This window comes from Chinchilla lanigera, unplaced genomic scaffold (genome assembly GCF_000276665.1).
Source record: "Chinchilla lanigera isolate Chin_1 unplaced genomic scaffold, ChiLan1.0 scaffold00082, whole genome shotgun sequence".
In the NCBI taxonomy this organism is placed as follows: domain Eukaryota; kingdom Metazoa; phylum Chordata; class Mammalia; order Rodentia; family Chinchillidae; genus Chinchilla; species Chinchilla lanigera.
This window is the reverse complement of record NW_004955483.1, coordinates 6034110-6055382: the sequence shown is the minus strand read 5'-3', so window position 1 is coordinate 6055382 and position 21273 is coordinate 6034110. Positions and strand designations below refer to the sequence as shown.

Sequence of the window (21273 nt, the reverse complement as noted above, 5' to 3'; positions counted from 1 at the left end):
TATGTGGTCTTTTCAAATCCCATCCATTCACAAAGCAGTGCAGGAGAAAAAAGGACAACCCGACAGAAACAGCCATTGGAAAAGGGAAAGACACACCATGCGGTGATCAAGTCCCTTCGCCTATCATGTCCTCATCAGGGACAGCTGGCCCTGGGTGACTTGGTGGAGATGAGACCGGTTTATGGAGCTGCATGGCCTCCACACTTCCACCCTGTGGGAAGAATTTCTGGGCCTGCCCTCCTTTTACAACTCATTTATTTCTCATGTGGATTTATGGGCCCAGGGATTGATTCTCTTAGAGGCTGAGACATCACAGGCATTTGCTTTCTAGACTAAGTCATTCTGTGGCAATAAAAGTGCCTTTAAAATTTAGTAGGTTGTCTGTCTAATATTTAGATTTGGCCAACTTAGTTTGGTGCTTAGTAACCAAAAGTCACATAGACAGACTAGTTGTGGTCCTTGAGGTTGGACCTCAGTCTCTTAGCAACAGACCTGGGAATTTCCCCAGCCTACAGCTTTATGCCTCCACAGGCCTTGCCTCCGGGCAATTTAAATAAGATCCTGGAGAGGCAAAACTAACCTGTTCCCAGGCTGCTGGCCAGAGAACAGTTCCTGTGAGTGTTACAAGATGAGAACTTTAGGGTCCCTGGCTCTTTTCCAGCTTTGCTTTTCTTCTGACTTTAGCTTGGACAGAGAAGATAGCTCTGCGTCTTCTTGGATTACTTTCTGCATAGAGGAAGGTCTCCGTGGTAAGGCTGTTAGCTTTTAGGTGGTCCTGCCTCAAACGCAGTTGGGCTCTTATCTATAACGCCTTCCTGACAGCTACAAGAAGTGACCCACACTCCCTGCCACTTTCAACTAGGGCCGGCCGGCTCCCTTTTGCACTCCAACCCATCCTGACTTCAGGCACCCAACTCAAAGTGCCCCAAGCAATAATAGGAGACTGTGTTGGCTAAAACAACTGAGAAATCTGGGGAAGACCAACTACTGGCTGCGGTGCATGGCCTGAGCCAGAGTTTCAGATCATGGCCTCGGGTCCCAGCTTACGGGCCTTACTAGAAAGGACACCACCCTTTCTCGCCAATAGTTCCAGGAAAAGTCTTGGGGTTGTCTCTTGTTCACCCAGCTTTGGTCACACTGCCAGCAGGATGTGGCAGGATGTCGCACAGTGATTAGCCAAGCCTGGGGCACCCGTGTGTACCGAGGCACTGAGGCGGGGGCAGTGCAACCCCCAGAAAAGGAGGCATGTTTGCTGGCCAGCCAAACAAGCAGGCCCACACAAAGATTCTGCAGTACAACTGAGAGGGGAAAATGAAATCAAAACAGCGACCTTGCCACATTGTTTTGGACGAGTAGGGAGATAACGTAGCTCAGTGCTTGCCAACAGAAGCCAGATAGAGAAAAATAGAAGCAGCAGATAAAGTAACCATATGATGGTATTTGATAGTATTGTATTTAACGTTTTATTAAACCAAAGTATCATTTTAATGTGTAATTAGTGTCAGATTGGTAGATTATCTTTTTCTTTCTCCACCATGTGTTCAAAAATCCAGTGTGTGTTTTACACTTAGCACATACCAATACAGGTGAGCTCGTGGTCAGTGGCTACTGTAGTGGACAGTTCAGGTTGGCTGGTGACTTCTCATAGAGAAACTGAATATCGGTCATCCTCTAGTAAGTTACCGCTTGTGTTTCCATTCATGAGGGATTCTTCTGAATCACAAAAGCATCTACCCCACCAGGAGCCGATGCGCCAAAATATGCATTGCCATGCTGGGTGTCTGATGGGAGCCACTTCTGTCCAAACATTACTCGTGCAGTCAGTACTTATTTAGTCATCTGTCTTCTCTCTTAGACTCCAAGCCCTGGGAGGCAGGAGCTCTTATCTGTTGTGTGTGTGTGTGTGTGTGTGTGTGTGTGTGTGTGTGTGTGTTTTACTGGGGGTTGAGCCCAAGACCTTCAAATTGAGCTACATTCTTCCCCAACCCTTTTTTTATTGTGATGCAAAGCTTGCTAGGTCACGCAGTTGCCCAGGCTGGGCTAGAACTTGTGATCCTCATGCCTCAGCCTCCCAGAGTGCTGGGATTATAGGTACCTGGCTCTTGTTTACTGCTTCTCTTTCCTAAGTACGCTTCCCAGTACATAAAAGACATTAGATGGATATCTTTAAAGTGAGATAGAATTAAATTAAAAACTTAGGTAAGGGGTCCTCGTTTGCCAGGTTTGGTTGAAGCCTACAGTTGTGTATTTGCAATGTTTCTTTTGCTGATGGAGGACCATTTGCATCTGGTTAGTTGCGTTTCTGTGTGGTCACTCTGCAGAGCATGAATACCTACAGAAACCCAGCCTGTGTGCCAAGCATGGCTGTACAAAGGGGAATGGGAAACAGTCTCTGCTTTCAGGGAAATGAGAAATAAAGAACTTATACAGTAATTTCAAGAAGTGTTATTATAGAAGTAAACACAGAGCTCTTGCGGAGCACTTGGAAGGGAATCCAAGGCAGGGCAGAACGGAGATGGACAGGAAGTGTAACTCATGCTGCTCCCTGGGTTGAGTGACGTCCGCAGCATCCCGCCACGTGCTTGACAGCTCTGCTATCAGTGCATAGAGCCACATCTGAACCTCACACTAAAGGTTCCCTGGGTTGGTCCACTTGCGCGTGGGCGCATGATGGCCTCAGGTGATGAGTTTGCAAGCCGGTGTGCAAACCTTGGAGTAGGCTAGGGCTGAGAGCTGCCTGCGCCTGCAGCGTTGGGCAGGGCGGAGCACAGCCAGCCTCGTCTCCTGTCGTTGTCCCTGTGACCTGTGACAGGCCGTTCGTTTGTGTTGCAGGCAAAGCGAAGGCTGGAGCTAGGAGAAAGCGGTCACCAGTACCTCTCAGATGGTTTAAAAACTCCCAAGGGCAAGGGAAGAGCTGCACTACGAAGTCCGGATAGCCCAAAAAGTAAGGATTCTTTCATCTCTTTCCTTGTTGTCCTGGGTGTGGGAGTCCCACCTTGCAAAGCTTGTGGCTGGAAGACTGCCAAGCTGTGAACAATGTTGGCATGTTTTGTTCTTTTTATTTCTTTCTGTGCCTATCTAAGAATTAAAGACACTGGCTGCAGGCACCTAGTGAAAGGCTGTAGTACCTCTAATACTGAAAACTGATGTAAGGGAAGACTTCTTCCACTGAAGGCAGTGTCGTTTTTCAAGTCAGAATATAAGCATCATTCTATAACTTAATTTAATTGTAACTTCCCTTACCGGACAGGACTTGAGAGTATGAGACTAGCAGGGTTGTAGACGAACTGTACTAGGTATAGTAGCAGAACTGATTGTGCCTGATGAATTGCAGCTAGTTCCGTTTCCATTGAACGCTCTCATGGTTCCTTCTGGGAGAGAGAAGTAGGTTAGAAATGGCCAAATAGTCCGGTTATGTTGTTGCATTTATCTAAAAGGTAGATCAGACTTTGTGCTTTCCTGTGTGTGGTTTCTGCATTAGGCCATCCACAAAGCCTGTGTAATGGTAAATTGAAACATAGATTTGGCGGGGATGGTGGTGCATGCTTATAATCCCAGCATTATGGGAGGCTGAGGCAGGAGGATTGCAAGTTCAAGCCCAGGCTGGGCAATGTAAAATTTAGATAGATAGATAGGTAGGTAGAATTTAGATAGACAGATAGGTAGGTAGGTAGGTAGGTAGGTAGGTAGGTAGGTAGGTAGGTGGATGGATGGGTGGATGGATGGATAGATGAATAGATAGAAAGAGCTGGGGATGTAGCTCAATACAAAGGCCTTACATTCAATCCCCAGTACTGGAAAAGAAAATATTGATCTGTGTACCTGTAAGAGAATAAATACAATATTAAATGAAGAAATTTCATTTACAAGACATGGAGAGTTTTTTGATTTTTTTGAGACAGGGTCTTGTGTGCAGTTTAGGCTAGGCTTTAATACACTACATAGCCCAGGCTGGCCTAAAACTCCTGCCGCAGCCTCCCAAGTGCTGGGATTACAGGCGTGTGCCACCACAACCATGCCCGACTGAGAGATGGGGAGATTTGATAGACTTATAAGTATTTCTAATCAAAATGAAACATTATTTGAAAAATTGGTGGACAAATGACAGTGTCCGGGCCCAGAGGCCAGTAAAGAGGAGGCTGTAGAGTCCCTGCCCTCCTCCGTCGGGTTAGACCCCACGGGCGCAGTTCCCTAGGCTGCAGTGGGGTGTCTAAACCAAAGCAGGAGCTACTGAGAAGTTCAAAGGGAAGTGTGATCATCAGGCATAGGAATTTCTGTTGTCCCTTCTTTTTCTAATAAAGCAATGTCATGGCTTTCTGTAACTCACCAAAAACACCGGCTTTGCTTCAGATGCTAACCCTCGGGCTGCGGTGGGAAAGCGCTGGCTGGCCTAACTGCACAGAGACCCTTCATTTCTTTACCTCTCCCCCTGCCCCCACCCGTTCGGTTTTTTGTTTTCCTTTAAGCTCCAAAATCTCCCTCAGAAAAAACGCGGTATGACACGTCCCTCGGTCTGCTCACCAAGAAGTTCATTCAGCTCCTGAGCCAGTCGCCCGATGGGGTCTTGGACTTGAACAAGGCAGCAGAGGTGCTCAAAGTGCAGAAGAGGAGGATCTACGACATCACCAACGTGCTGGAAGGCATCCACCTCATCAAGAAAAAGTCCAAGAACAACGTCCAGTGGATGTGAGTGAGACGCGTGCACCTTGTCTCGGTTTTTTTCCATTCAAGCTTTTTTGTTCATTGCTTTTCGCTCTTATTCTGTCTTCCCTCCTCGACTCCTTGTTTGTTTTTTTTTTCACCCCCTAGAGGAACTGGGGGTTGAACCCAGGTCCTTTACATAGACTATGTCCCCGGGCCTTTTTTTTTTTTTTTTTGAGACAGGTCTCATTAACTTGCCCAAGCTGTACTCCCAACTTGATGACCCTCCTTCCTCAGCCTCCCAGAGTGCTGGGATTATAGTCCTGTGCCACCATGCCCGACTCCTCAACTTCTTAAACAGAACTTCCTAGTCTTCTTACATGGAGACTTTCTGTTTAGATACTGTCTGAGATGAAAGGATCAGTATTTGATTAGTGTCAAGCAGGGGGATCCACTTGTAAACTAGAATGCTGCCCGTTTTCACACTGATGTCGGTGTGCTCACGTGTGTGATCTTGTGAGTGCTTATGCATGTCCCTGACTTATCTCCCGTAGGGATTTGGAAATTAACTTAACTATGGCTGATGGTCATCTGGATGTACATGCATAATCACGCAGTCACAAAGTATCTTTAACTTTGGTTTGGACTGATCAACTCACTTTCTGTAGATACAAAGCAAGGCTGAAGTGCCTCAAGTTTCTTCTGTAGAGCAAGGAGGGCTCTTGCTGCCTGTATATCCAGAGATGACTAAACATACGATAAAATCATTTGTGAATTACAGACAGAGCAACTAAACAGCTGGTATTTTATATTTTATAAAGTAAAACATTAAACTATTAAAGCACATAGGAGAGAATAAATTGGGTGGCTTTGAAAAATATAATTCAAACATAATAAAATGAAGGGGTACATTCTCAACAGTTCAGTAACCCATTTTGACCTGTTTCTTTATTCTTGCCGATTATTAATGAATCTGGGTTTGTTTGTTTGTTTTATTTGTTTGTTTGGGGTTTTTTTAAAGCTGTTGATAAAAGACCCTCGGGTTTAGGGCTCAGGATACAGCTCAGCGGCACAAGTGCCTTCTTAATAAAAGACCCTCAGAAATTATCTGGGTTTTTCGTGCTTACAGCTGATTTTTTTTTTTTTTTTTTAAATTTTGAGTCATTCCATCTTTTCTGTCTTTTCTGTCTTTTATCTTCCCCACCCCAGAAAGCGTATGGTGCGTGGGGAGCCAGGGAGCCAGGTGGCTGCTGCCTTTTGCCCTCTGGATTTGAACCTTCAATATGGGCCTGCTTTGCAAGAAAGAGCCCTGAAAATGACAATACTTTTTCACCTGGTTTCAGCGGTGTGGAAAATGCAGGGCCATTTTCCTGGAAAACACATATAAAGTTCCGATTTTAACCTTTGGCTAACCAGCACTGTGACCTCCTGTGTGGAGTGGGGCCATTTACCCACAGGACCAGTTCTGATAAGCAGCCACAAAGAATCTGTGTTTGGGTTCTAGGGGCTGCAGTCTGTCTGAGGACGGGGGCATGCTGGCCCAGTGTCAAGGCCTGTCAAAAGAAGTGACCGAGCTCAGTCAGGAAGAGAAGAAGTTAGATGAACTGATCCAAAGCTGCACCCTGGACCTCAAACTGTTAACCGAGGATTCAGAGAATCAAAGATATCCTTTGTGCCACAGTTGATGGGAGCCAGTGCCTGCTGGACTATTTTCAGAGTTGGCAATCTGACATAGGCTCAGAGTAGATTTTACTCTGGTTTTGTGCAAGGTGTGTGTGTGTGTGTGTGTGTGCCTGTGTGTGTAAACCTACTTTGCTTTGCCTAAAAGGTCAACATCTATGGTAAGATAGTCACTGGACCAAATCCTATCACTAAGTTTTAAAAGCCAGGTGGGAACAATTTTTTAAAGCATTTTATTCATGTGTGGTTGGAGCGTATGACTACGCTCATAACGTAAGGCCACACTAATTAAAGATATGTAAGGTGTCTGTATTAATATTAATGACAACACTCAGCAGATTCGACTTTGGCTTCCCAGATTTTTGGTGGGTGTTAGCTGTCACTGTTGGGGTTCTCACATTCTATTTTCTTTTCATCAGCCATTGTAGCAATTGGAATTTGTTGAATCTGTCTGACTGAGCTATCGTTGAAACGTTTGAAGACTAGAAAAAGTTATGCCCCAGCTATTTAAGTGCTTTATGCTGATTCCCACTACCAGAAACTGATTTCAGAAGCATCCCCAAACCTGGAAAATCTCAAGTCACTGTTAGTCCTCAATACTACAAGAAGCTAGTTGTTGCAGCTTGCCAGTCAGTGCTGTGTTGACCGTCACAGGCAAACTTCCTTTCTTTCGTCTCTCAGCAGAAAGAGCAGGAGAGAGATGGCTTCGTGGTGTCAGCAGGGTTTGCCAGTATTCTCGGTTATTGATAGAAGACAAAAGCAGCAGATTAAATTCTCCCATCTCTAATTCTAGTCCCGTACGCCTGATGATTCCACATTGACCTTTGTTAGAAAAGAAAATGTGCCCTGCCTACATTCTTTCTTCTAGGGTCTTACATCTAACAGTCTCTTTTGGAGGGTGTGAGGACATTTATTTTCCCATGTTGTTTTTTTTCTAAACCTGCAACTGTTCTTCTGTTGACCAAAGGATTGACCTTGTCAGCTGATAGTTAGTGAGATAGAGAAGAGGTGTGATGACTCGAACCTCCCAGGGGTGCCCAGAGTGGGTTGCAGGGGTTGGTTCGTTCATTGTTTAGTTGGGAGCCCCGTTGTGGAGAAGCTGTGTGGTTATACGTGATTGGCACCTCTCTGGAACATGTGGCTTATGGCATTGTCACTTACATTAGCTTTTTCTGAGGCCTTTGTTGCAGAAGATGAAAGCTTCCTTGCAGGAGACTGCCAACCCCAGCAGCAAATTCGGGAGGGAGCCACAAAGGAAGCAGTTTTTAAATTTGTAAGATTAGAAAATATGTTTGCACAGTTTATTTCAATTCACCATTCAGTTCCCAATTTGGTACAGCTTGTTCACAAATGTGTTGAAATTTTCTTTCCTGGAGCATGTTGAGTAATTGTAGATGAGTTTTTATTTTAATAAGTTCTTGTCACTTAGCTTGTTGGCAGTGGACTATGCGGTCAAAACCTGGGCATCCACTGTCCACAGCATCTGAAGTAAAATCAGAAGTTTCCAGTCTTCGCTATAGGTATCAGTAGCTCCTTTGATGGGAGAAGTGGGAATCTGAGGCCCAGGATCCTGAAAAAACCCTCGCTACCAAGCCCCTGTTGTCTCAGCTGTAGAGAGTGGAACAAGATTGTCTATGATAAATCTCCTATACATGTGTGCAGATTCTGTGGGTGTGCTTTTCTTCTGCCAAGTAGATTCATAGCTTCTGTAAGAAGTATCTAATAAGAAACTTCTATTCTGAGGGACATCATTTCCTCTAGGATTTCAAAGTCCTTTTTCCATATTAAACATATTAGGTCACAGACTCTATTAGGTATATTATATTACCTACAGAAATGCTTTCATTGATTTGTTATTTGCTGTTTTATTCTAGGCATTTTAATGGGTTTATATTTAAACAGCTGACTAGACATTGCTTACGTTATTCCATGTCTCTAAGAAAGCCATGGTTCCTATTTTCCTTCGAGGTAAAAGTTATCTCTAAGTGAGCTCACATGAATATTTTTGTTCTATAGTAAGCACCATGATATTTCATGATACACTTTTAGGCTTGGCTGCAGGGCACTTAAAAGAATCATACAGTACTTGGAAGAAACTTGCAAGAGTAGTGCAATGGTATCTTACTCTTTTTTCCTAAATCAGTTTTTCTCGTATTGCAGAACACCTAGGGTAGGATCCACTTTCCTACTTGTGAAAGTTGAAATTAGTGGTAGAGTTAATAGTATCACACAAAATGTAATTTTTCTAACAGAAATAATGACACTCTTATTGTCTAGGTAATACACAATCACCACCAGCCCAGATGTACTGCAGAAAACAAGCTGTCTGCCTGAGCGGTAGAATGAGTTCTTCTACTAACATATTTGCTACTTATTGCTTCATTTGGTGGCTGCTGAAACTTGCTAATATCCTAGGAGTTCACAAGATCTGTGATTGGTAGGGCTTGTATTGTTTTCTGCAAATTGAGGTCTGCCATCCTTCAGTATGAGTGATAGAGTACTTCACTGGGGTCCATGGAATACCAAAGGAGCATGGCTTCAAAACCCCTGACCTAAGTGGGTTTTGATTTTTATTTGATGGTTTAACTATTCTTTGTGTTTTAATATTGTAAATAGCCATAGCCTTTTAGAAATGGGAAGGATAAAGTATGTATTTCTTCTGTTGTCCAGAACATCAATCAATAAAGAAGATCCCTGAGGGACCCGGTATATCTGAAGATCCAGAACCAGAGACTTTTCTTGATTTTTTTTTTTTTTTGAGAGAGAGTCTAATCCACCAAGCTTTGAACTCACTATGTAGCTCAGGCTGGCTTTGAACTTGTGGTGATCTTCCTGCCTCAGCCTCCTGGGTGCTGGGATTATAGGCTCGTACCACTACATTCAGTTGAGACATATATATTCTTTTTTTATGAAAAAAATAAAATTTCAAAACAAAATAAGAGAATAATAATAGTTAATACACTATGTATCGTACTCTTAATTAAAAGTAGCTACTCAGGGCATAAGACGTAGACAAAAAGACTCTTTACAAAAAAGAAACAGAGAACAGCACAAATTCTTTTCAGTGAACTAAGGAGAAACTAGTAATATAAATGAAACAAGTTAGCATATATATTAAAATATTTTAAAACAGTATAATAGGTGATTCTCCCTACCTCCTATTTACCTTCTATGAGACATAGGTATTCTTATAAGTCATAAGATGGTTTAAATTTTTCCCAGGTATTTATTTTGTTGATTTCACAGTGACTATATCTGAGGTAATTAGGTGGAAGATTTCCTTAACACTTGCTACGTTAGCTTATGTTACATATCAAGATATTCGAAAAATTAGTGGCCTTAAAGACCAAACTGTTATAGTTGTGAAAGCCCCTCCAGAAACAAGACTTGAAGTGCCTGACTCCATAGAGGTAAGGAGACGGCGGCCTTGTGCATCTGCAGAGATCTTAGAATGTCTGAAGTTCCAGAGTCACTGACTCGTGGTGAAAGTCAGACCTATTCTTAGAACTTGATAGTTGTTTCCCATGTATTTTCCTTAACCTTTCAACTATTTGATGTGTTTTGCATGTCCAAAAAATCTAATTTTAACCATCAAGGCATTGAGCTGGAAGCAGTCAGTGATGCCCTGCCCCTCTTATACTCCTGTGTTGTCATAATTTGTTATCTGGTGGTTCTGATCAACTTGAGCCACTTGAGACATTTGATGTTGATTACTTCGTATCTGGTCGCCACCGTGAATAGAGACACAAGTGCTGTGAAGTAGCTCCCTAACTTAGCACATTTTAAGAATTTTTATAACACTTTTTAACATGTTTACTTCTAGGAAATTAAATGGGACCTTGAAGAAATTGATAGACTAGAATATTTTAAGAAAGTAGGGCACATATTTTTGTGATTACTTTCAGATGTACTTTGATAAATTCAGCCTAGACTGCAATGATAAGATAAAGAACTGTACTGAAAAAAATGCATAGAGGAGAGAGGGTGGCGTTTACAAGCCCCCTCTAGGCTAGACCTCCCACCTTGAAAGATTATTATCAGTGGCATAGGTGAAGGAGTTTTAAATGCCAGTGTCCTGCAGTCTCTTATTAAATACAATTCCTAGGAATGCTGTTTATAAGTTGGTTATTAAAATTCAGCATTAAAAAGTCCTACCATAAAGGAACAATAACATGAAAGTACTCTCTTTGGAATACTAAATGATCCTTTTAATAATATGCAGAAAAAGACTTTATCTAAAGAACATAATTTGCTTGTGCCATTTTTACAGAATGGCTCCCACTCCCACCCCAAAAAAGTTCTCAGAATAAGTGGCAGGTAGTAAATGTCTTTGGCTTTGTGAACCCTGCTGACTGTTCAGGCTGTTCAACTCCTAGATTATGCCTTTGTGATATGAAAACAGCTAGAGGCAACACATTAAGTGGGGATGGCCATGACTGTGTTCCAATAAAACTTTATTTACAAAGCCATTGGGTGGGTTGGATTTGGCCCTCTAGCTTTACTTTGCTGACCCCTGCTTTACAGGAAGACAGTCATTGGTAGAGTTACACTACCAGCAAAGAAGCAAAATGAACAATGAATATTACCCTGACATTTTGGTTTTAGGTGACAATATTATGGCTTTCATTTCTAAAAGAACTTTCGTGTTGAACTTCTGTCATCTCTGTTCATAGAGCCTACAAATCCATTTGGCAAGTACCCAAGGACCCATTGAGGTTTACTTGTGTCCAGAAGAGACTGAAACACACAGTCCAATGAAAACAAACAACCAAGACCACAATGGGAACATCCCTAAACCCACTTCCAAAGGTAAAAGTTCCACTTTTGTCTTCTGGAAACGCTGTTAGAAATGAAGGTGACTTGGGGCTGGGGATTTAGCTCAGCAGCAAAAAGCGCCTGCCTGGCAAGCGCAAGGTCGTGAGTTCGGTTCCCGGTACCGGAGAAAAACCAAAAAAAAAAAGAAATGAAGGTGACTAGAAGGATCCTGTAGCAGAACCACAAGTCTAAGCGGGAGACAAATCTTCTGTTGTTACTAAGGTAGCATTTTTTTAAAGGCATTCTGACGGGTTTATGGAATAAAACAGTAACCTTGGCCAAAGCCTCCTCCATTCATTCATGGAATCCCTTCGGCCTTTGTTTGACAAGAGCCGTGTTTTTTTGCATTGTCTTGGTGACTTACCTGCTACCCTAGCAAAACACCTTTGAAGATCATTAGAGAAGGAAATGAAAAGTTTGGAGAGAATAGCCTTTGTCCAAGAGTTTTTATTTTCCTCCTAATGGGATGGGAAGAGGTTACAGTTGTAAAGCCCTAGGAAAATAAATTTTAACTTCTCTTCTCCCCCAACCCGCCCCATTGCTAGAGCAAAGCGCTTTGCAGTTTCAGTTTAAGAATATACGTTTAATTTTTCCCCTACCATTTCCCAATATAGCCGCAAAAATAGAGATTTAAATGAATAAATCTGATTTAATACCGGGCAAAACTACAGCACCTGAAATGGTAAGAACAAAGCACTATCCTTTCTCACCAGAGAAATTCAAAGTAGATGTGCCTTATTATATGTATTTTCCAGAGGTATCTTTAATAAGCTGATTGTTCATAAAAGACTGGCTTCAAACTGTTGAGCTTCTCCTGGGGAACCAACTCTCCATTAATGTTTTGTTTTTCTTAAAACAACTGATTATTGGAGGGAAGTTTTTGAACTTGGTAGACTCTCGTCTGCAAAGCTATTTGCGTGTTTTCTGGTAGCAGGTATTTTGAGAGACGGGTTTATAGACTAGAATGGAGGAAGGTGACGAGTCGCTGTGCCTTGGCTGCTAGCATAAACAATGCTATGAGGTGGACACTAAAGTTGTCCTGTTGTCATTAACAAAGTGACAGAAAAAAATTTATTGATTTTCCTCTAACTTACTTTTGGTTTCCACCGTTTTCCTTTCAGACTTGGCTTCAAATAACTCAGGACATAGCGACTGCTCCATTTCTATGGCAAACCTTTCTCCTCTGGCCTCCCCAGCCAACCTTTTACAGCAGACTGAGGACCAAATTCCTTCCAACCTAGAAGGACCATTTGTGAACTTACTGCCTCCCCTACTCCAAGAGGACTACCTGCTGAGCCTGGGGGAGGAAGAAGGCATCAGCGATCTCTTTGATGCCTATGATTTGGAAAAGCTCCCATTGGTGGAAGACTTTATGTGTAGTTGATTATGCTGTGTGTGAACTTTCCTTATAAACCAATATTTTTTTATCCTGGAACAAGAACATCTGTCATGCAGTGTTGTCCCTTCCTACCTTCTTCCTCCAAGAGAGTATCATGAAGTAAACTACAAACTTCAGAACAAAGTTGACTTTAACGAATTAAATAATTGTCTAAACGCACAGTTGCAGGCTCCCTTGGGAAATCCCTGCCTTGTCCCAGGCTCCAAAATCTCCCGGATGAGTCAGCAAGTGAGAAAATGTGCAATCAGGTGTCTCCTGCCTGTCCTTTTCCTCTCTCCCTCCCTCCCCTCCTCCCTCCCTCCCTCCTGCTCAGATTGGCTTGCTGTGCCTGACGGATGGGTTGTAGAATGGGGTCCAGCCACCTGGCCCACTGGAAAACAGCAATCTTCCTTAATAGCATTTCAAGCCGTGCCTTCTCTGCAGAATGCATGTCTTTGGGGTCTGCTAATATGGAATGGAACTGCAGCAAATGCAAACTTGAAGTCATGCAAAAGTATGAAATGGATTTCCTCATCTCTTCTTAGGAATATTTAAATTACTCTCATACTTCAGTTTAAGCTATGGGCTTTGTGTCCCACTAGGAGGTCACAAGAACCTCCCCGGCCTTTCGGATGAAGAACCTGTTTTCAAAGTACTTGTTTCGGATACAGAGGACTAGTGGAGTTCTGCCACTCAAAGCTGTTGTGGATTTTCCTGTCTCCATTTTACCGCTCCCGCTCCCACTCCCCTGTCCCCAGCATATTTGTGAGTTTCCAGTTGATTTGTAGCAAATGCCTACTTAGGAGTTCTTTGTGGATTGTTTTAGACTTTTTTCTTTAGCTGCCGTTTAAGCATTCCTGTGGTACCCATCACCATTTCAAGTTCATTGTTTACTTTGAAGCGATTTTTGCAAATTTGTATTGCTTTAGCAGAAGAGGACCTGTACCTATTAGATCATCTAAACCTGTGTGACCTGAGGTCCCCCAGCCTCTGCGAAAAGCACTGCCCCATCTTGCTTCCTTTCCCAGGAGCGGGGCTCGAGGCCAGTCCAGCCTGGAGCTCCCTGACATGGGTGGCCCGTTGGGAAGGAGAACAGGTCAGACTATGAAGCAGTCCCAAGGAGCAGCAGGCACAGACCCCTCCGTCCTTGGGCTTCCCAGGCCCCTGTGACCAGGGAAAGGGCTTTTATGCCACACTCAGGGAGACCACTTCTCAGGATGGGTCAGATGGAGAGGCCTCTAGGGAGAAAGACATCCCCATTGTGTGAGTGGCATTCTGTCAGGAGCACTTCCTTGAGCTAGAAAGTGCAGAGCGCTCCCAGTGTGTTGGGGTAGAATGGTCCTGGCCACATCCAGTTCCCCTTCCTCCGTGAAGGAGTGTGTTGGACTAAAGGAAGTCGGACTAAGCAAAGTGACAGAATGCCAGGGCATCTCCCTCTTCTCTCCTCAGGAATGGTGTCCCAAGTTGGAAGCTTCCTGTCAGCTGCAGATCCTACAGTCGTGTCCAAGAATGACATTCCCAGTGGCAGATGGCATTGGCTATCTCCTCCTGGGAATGTGGCATTGTACCTCAAATCCACTCCTTGGATGCTAAGGGCTGCGGAAATGAGGAAGTCACAAGAAACTAACTTCCGAATGAACATTTGAATTGAAATATTTTGTGCCTGGCCTGTTGGGAGGCACATGGTAGGCACTCGACTCCTACGCATTTGATCAAATTGATGGTATCCCTTAGGAAACAAATATTAATAAACCACAAGAACCCCAGCCAGTTTACTCTAGATAGATTTCCACAATATGCAAAGTGGTGGTGGGGTCCAGACAGATGACACCAGCACTTTAAACTCTGTGTGTGGGTATGCGTGGTGTATGTTTGGGAAGAAAAACAAAGGTGCAGACTATCTTCCTCTCTCTTCTCCGGCCTCCTCCCCTCACACACACTGGACTTGGTACAGAATATCCGTGTGGTCCGAGATGAAGCGTTGGGTGGAGGAGGGAAGGGAGTTTCTCGTGTTAAGTGCCTACTGGAAATGCACTGTGGGGTTTTTTCCTGCATGGGAAACCATTTATGCCAAGCTTTCCCCCATGTCCCGTATTTATCTCATCTGGTTAGCTGCCTCTGCTTCCAGCTCTGGCTCATGCTCTTTGCCAGCTGCTCAGAGCTGATTTTTTTCCAAAGTCTAAAGACTGAGCTCACCTGGCTAGGTTGTTGTGTGTTTTGTTGACTTTCTTGGTGAACCTTTTCATAATGTAATGCTGTATTTATTGTTTAAAAAAAAACAAAGGAATACTAATAAGTCTTAAAAATTCTTTCGTGCATATGATTTTTCCAGTTAATGAGCTTAACTGGGGTACATGAATTTGACCTCCATACTGTATTCTGTTGGTGTTAGTCATTTTCTTTTCCCATAGTATCTGGCACACCGAGTGGGTTAGTACTACAGTATTTGTGTTACTTTAAGTAGTAAGTATGCAGGTTTCCTGGTACCATTGAGTTGCTGCTATTAAAGCTCACACATGAAAGGCTAAAAGTTACACGTGTGCGAATTATGACTGCGTGAGCCTTAGAAAATAAAGTGTATAAAGGGCAAACGCATGAGCTGTCAAACAGTGTTAGGTGTGTGTTTATATGTACAGAGTTGTGCATAGCAATCCTTTTATTTAAGTTGATATGTAGTCTACTCACATCTTCATTATTTAGCAATTTGTACAAAACTAGCAATTAATTTGTAAACACTGCCAGAATATTTTCTAGCTGGTTTGTAATTTTTTAAGAGTGTTACCTTGTTTCTGTTTTATTGTTGTTGTTGCTGTTGCTGTTGTGGTTCTTGTTTTTATTTTTGTCTTACATGTAGACCTGTAAATAGAATTGCAGTATTTAAAGCATTAGCTTTCAGGAGAAGGATGTAGGAACTCAGTGCATGCGTGACAGCTTGTGTGTATGAGAAGGAAGGGTTGGAAGGAAGATGCCTTGCAGAGGAAGTTGAGTGGCAATTGTCAGAGTGTAGGAATTTCTCTTCCTACAGGGTACATGATTTTGTAAAAAGGAAGTATTTCTCCCAAGATTGGGAGTAGGCAAACTACTAATCAGTTTAGCTTTGTGTTATATGCTAGTTTAAAAAAGAAAATATGTAATATAATGTATAAAAAAAAAACAAAAAAAAGCTTTTATGATGGATTTTGTAAATAGATTTGTTACAGGGTGACCTGTTCTCTAGCTGTGATCTTACCACTTCAAATGGATGTAATTTGAATAAATTTTGTATGGTAAAGGATCAATAAAATGATTTTTTTTTTAAGAGTTCAGACGTGGATAGATTTTTCTTAGTGTTATCTTATGCCAATGAAATATCAACTTAAGGCTTAAAGACAGCCTTTGTTATTTATGGAGAAGGATGAACAAAAGTATCACATCATCTGCTTGGCCATATTTGGGGCTCTGAGAACATTGAGCAAATGTTCATTGAGCACCTGCGGTAGGCTCTGCACACCACGCAGCAGAACCTGTCAGGTCCCTTTGGCCATCTGTAGAAGCCACTTCTTACGCCAATGTATGTTAATTCTCAAGTCTGGGAATTAGTTCTCATGTTCTAGATTCTGTATTTCTTAAAACACCATCCACGAACAGATGACAGTGGAACTAGGATGTATAAATATTTTATAATTCAGAAACTTACTTGAATATTGTTTAGAAATGGGCTCCGCAAGCCAAGTGTGGCAGCACACACCCATAATCCCAGCACTCTGGGAGACTGAGGCAGGAGGAATGTAGGTCTGAGCCCAGCCTCGGGCAAATTGGTTAGACCCTATCTCAAAATCTTAAAAAAGGACTGAAAAAGTTACGTGCTCTCTGGGTTCAATCCCCATTAGCACAGAGGGAAGAAAAAAAAATAGCATTCACTCATTTAGTGTCCATTAAGGAAAAGAATTGTTCTTTTTATTCAGTTGTTTGGTCATGCTAAATGGATATAAATTACCATGCACTGACCTGTGTGTCCAGGACCTTTCTTGTTTCTTTTCTGTCACTAGAGATTAAATTCAGGGTCTTCACACTTAACTGCATCCACTGCCCTTATTTTGAGACAGGGTCTTATAAATCACTAGATTGCACAGCTAGGTTCAAATTTGCGGTCCTGCTTCAGCCTCCCAGAGTGCTAGAATTACAGACATGTACACTCTGCCAGCCCTAGAGTCCAAATTTAAAGTCGTAATTCCTTTTATGAATTATGAGGAAGTCTACAGTTACTTGGGGAAAAAAACAAGTTTGACTAAGAGAAACAAACAGATCTTGAAAATAAACTAGCCACTTTCCTTTCTCAAACCTTTTGTGGAAGACAGGCAGAAGCAGAAGTGTAGGGTAGTTTCAGCCTTGCTAATGGCCAGCTTTAAAGCATCAGTGATTCGAATCTAAAGTGGTTTGGACCTACTCCCAATCTCAGGCCTGTGCATCTGAATGGGGGTGCCTGGGGAAAGATTCCCCAGGTGGGTGAGACTCCAACTTGAATTTTTTAAAAGATCTTTTTTCTAGAACCTACGGAGCTGGAGAACTGAAATTTGGATCTAGACTATAACCCTCATGTGAAAGGAAATGACAAAATTAAATTGCAGGCCATGCATGAGGATGCCAACAAGAATTCCTACACTAACTGCACAGAATTCCTCAGCTTAAAGTCGATCAGAAATTAGAGTGACATTCCACACAGAACACGAAGAGCCAAGTCTTCTTTCAGTCTGCACTTAAAGCTGAAACTTAAAGATGAAAAGAATTTATTATTCTAAACTTACTATAATACCAGACTCCCTGTGTGTGTGTGTGTGTGTGTGTGTGTGTAGGGCACCATCAGAATGGTGTGGAATTCCTGATGCTGGAGCGTTTCAGAAGTCCCCTGCTACTCAGGGCTTGCCTCAGAAGCAGCCTTGGGAACCCCAGCACTGCTTTTGCATAGTTTTAAGATTTGGGCATCTGCAGAGTACATAAAAGTTAGTCCCTAGCTGCTGGGCAGTGTCCGTTTTCTCTTTCCTACATCAACTGGAGTGACTGCACAAGTCAGGAGTACAGAAACAGGAATAAAACTTGAAGATCGACCAACAAACCAAAATTATTAATCGAGGTCTACTTTTTCAACTCCAGAAAAATCACGTCACCTGATGATAATCATAGACTTCCACTGAGTTCAAGAGCAACCTCACATCTAATGAGGAGCTGGTTTTGTCATGTTACAATTCAATTGATCTGGTTTTTTGTTTTTTAATCAAAACAGTTTCCAGACTCAGTCTAATGAATGCTGTTTCTACTGTATCTATATAATCTTAGTTCCTCCTGTCACATATCAGAAGCCTTCCTCGTCCTCTTGGTCCAGAACCTTAACCTGTCAGGGCTAATTTACCTTGAATTAACCCAAGCTTTCAAAAAAGTTCTGTCCATATTCTTTACCAGCACTGGAATTCTTTCTACTCTAAGATACATTTGGCGAATGCATGGTGGTCTTTACACTCAGCCTGTGTGCATTACACATTGGGAGAGGGATGGAAATCACTAGGAAGATTAAGTTTGAAAAACTCAGTGTCTTTTGTCTTCAGTATTGGATAAAAATAGATTTGCTCTAATTAAATAGAGGAAGAATCAAATTGGCAGCAGCTTCTAGAGAAGATACTCCATTTCCTCCTTGAAAGATTTCCTTTCCTATATAGACCATTTCTTTGTTGTAGAAGTCTTGAAGACTGTTTTTCTGCATGATCAAAGTCAGGCATTTAAATCAGCTGAGGCCTAATTTGTACTGTATATCTCATGCCTAAATAGTCCTAAGCATCATAGAGAACTCTTCACAAAGTATTATCATATGCCTGTCTCTTCGTGTAAAGCCATTTGTGACTGATGACAAGAGCTGCAGGATAACTAGCCAGTCTGAAAATGACAGCACAGTGTATGGACAGTGTTAAAAGTAGAACAGGAAAAGCATTTAGCTTTGCACCATACCCTGGAGACCCAAGGAACAAAAAAAGCGCACTGCAGTTCAGAGAGCTGAGATAATAACGTCAGTGAATAAAAATTAAACCGTGCCCATAAAGAGAGCACGTTTAAATGGATGAGAATGGAAAGTGTATTGTGTATGCGCATGTGGGTGTAAGTAGAAATGGATGAGACAAAGAAAACCAAGATGTTTTTTTAAAAACAGCTAAATTCTGACCTTGGTGATAAAACAAAGAAGGAGTATTTCTTGAGTCAAGAGGAACTACCATCACCATTGCTTCAGAGTTTGGGTATCTTCACAGATACTGTTCAACAAGGAGTGAGGGAAGGGAGTGCTGAAGGAAAGGGCAGGCATAGGGACACAAGGAAGGAAAAGGGAAGGTACAAGTGTAGAAATGTTCACCCATAGTCCTGGGAAGATGAGCCAGCAAGGAGGGGCAAAAAAATGGAACGCGACTTCTACTTCTGGAAATATGGCGGATTAGACAGGCAGAAAACCTTCCTGTTAACAAAACATCTAGATTCAACAGGAAATATAATTATTTTGTTGAGATAACAGGAAAGAACCGGAAGAATGAAAAAGACAACTGGGCTGGAAGGTTAAGAAGCACACACTCGGGAAAGAAACACACCTAAGGGCCGCTGCCAGTGTCGTTGCTGATGCTAGTGGAGTTGAGAAGCAAAGTCTAGGGCCAATGGAGAAAGAGTGAAGAACCAAATTTAAGGCTTGAGTGTTCCTAGGTGTTGTAAGTCAGCTTTACTCTCTGTGACAGGATGCACGCAAATAACAAGCGGGTTGGTTTATGCTGGCTCTGGTTTCAGACCATGGTTGGCTGGATCCATTGTTTTGGGCCTAAGATGAGGCAGAGCATTGTGGTGGGTGTGACAGAGGAAAACTCACCTCATGGCAGCCAGGAAGCACACAGAGGGAAAGAGCAAGAGAGTCTGCCCCCCCTCCTCTCGTGGATGATGCCACCCACACTCAGGGGAGGTCTCCCCCATCAGTTTGTTGTCCTGTATACCGGTCATCTATGGAAGCATCCTCACAGCAACACTCAGAAGTGTGCTTTACTCATTCCCCCGGTGTTCCCCAATCCAGTGAAGACAACATTAACCATCATGTAGTCATCTCCTAGTCTTTCAGCAAGAACAAACACAACTTTTCTCTGCAGGATTAATGTAGTATCCTACTCTGGACCCACCAAATATGAGCTCACAATCAAAGCACTAAGTATGTAAGAAAATATCATTAATAGCAGAAATAACACATTTAGAGATCAGAGAATTCAAATAATGAAACATAGAAGATAAAACAAGCATATATGAAGTGATTAAACAAATAAAATATGGTATCACAGAAAGAAGTAAACAGTAAGATTTTCAGTCTGTCAGACTGGAAAAAGAATGAAGTAAAAATGTTAGATATTAAAAATACAATGGTAGAGGAAATTTTTGAGAAAAATAATTGATTAAATCAGTAAATACATATAGAGAAAAAATAAACTGGAAAACAAACGACAAAACTAAGAATGTAGAACAGAAAAAAGATGAAAGCTATACAGAAATATTAAAAGATATGTATCAAGGATTGAATTTTTTATATAAAGAGCCAGGAAATAAGTATTTTATACACTGTGGGAGTCTTTGCCAAAACTATTAAACTCTGCCTCTTTAAAACTATCCATAAGCCAGGCGTGGTGGCACATGTCTGTAACCTCAGCATACAGGAGTCTGAGGCAGGAGGATCGTTGGAAGTTCGAGGCCAGCCTAAGCTACAAAGTGAGCTCAAGTCCAGCCTGAACTGCATAGTGAGACCCTGTCTCAAAAAGACAAAAAAAAAAAAAAAAAAAAAAAAAAAAAAAAAGGTTGTCTCAAAAAGAGAAAAAAAAAAAAAAAAAAAAAAAAAAAAAAAAAAAAAAAAAAAAACCTAGCCATAAACCTTATATAAATAAATGAGCATGGCTATGTTTCAATAAAATTTTATTTGAGGATGATAAATTTTTATTTTGAAATAATTTTTACTTATCATGAAGTTATATTCTTATTTCATTCTTTTTTAAAAAATCATTTTTGGTTCATGGGTTGTACAAAATAAGTGGTACACAGTGTCCCATCCGACATGGGCAGAGGGAGGAAGTTATCATACTGACTCTCACAATAAGAAAAAAAGCTGAACAGTCTAAAAACCAACAGTTGCCCTTAGATCTACCAAAGAAATAAGACCAGGATGAATAAGATCCACTGGTAGAAAATTAGAGAGACAAGTAAATATGAAGAATCACAGCTTACCAGACCAAATGTGGCTACTAGAACTAGCATCAGGTAGGACACCTAAAGAATGATTGATTAATTATTTGAGTCTGGGCATGGACTAGCTCGAGAGACTATTTCTGGATGATCCAGATTTAAAGGACACCCTCATGCTACTGTAAATTTTCCCTGCAGTAAGTAGTCCAACCAAGGTCCCAAGGTGAAGATTTGAGGAAATTTCCATCATGGAGGAGAAGTAACTGAGCATTCTGGTCCCCTTAACAAAGGTTTGCTCCCAGGAAAATTATTGTACCAGAGCCTGATCAATGTGGAGGAATGGAATTACCCAATCCAGCCCCACCTAAGGGAGAGAGAAAAAGAAGGAAGAAAGAGTGGGAGGGAGGGAGGAGGGAAGGGAAGGGTGAAAAGCAAAAAAAAGATAGAAGGAAAGAAAACAAAAGAGAGAGAAAAAGGAAAGAAAGAAAAAGAAGAGAGAAGGAGAGAAAGAAAGAAGAAAGAAAGAAAGAAAGAAAGAAAGA

At 41.9% G+C, this 21273-nt stretch overlaps 1 protein-coding gene across 1 annotated transcript in view; it reads left to right on the top strand.

Moving 5' to 3' along the window:
* E2f3 (E2F transcription factor 3) overlaps positions 1 to 15814 on the top strand; it is a gene marked incomplete at its 5' end in the record, with an annotated part of 76432 nt that extends 60618 nt beyond the window's left edge. The window contains 6 exon segments of the mRNA XM_005403385.2: positions 2833 to 2944; positions 4485 to 4686; positions 6146 to 6304; positions 9617 to 9731; positions 10995 to 11130; positions 12258 to 15814. Of these exon segments, the coding sequence (XP_005403442.1) occupies positions 2833 to 2944; positions 4485 to 4686; positions 6146 to 6304; positions 9617 to 9731; positions 10995 to 11130; positions 12258 to 12520 (987 nt within the window). The 3' untranslated portion in view covers positions 12521 to 15814.
* Between the last annotated feature and the right edge of the window lie 5459 nt (positions 15815 to 21273).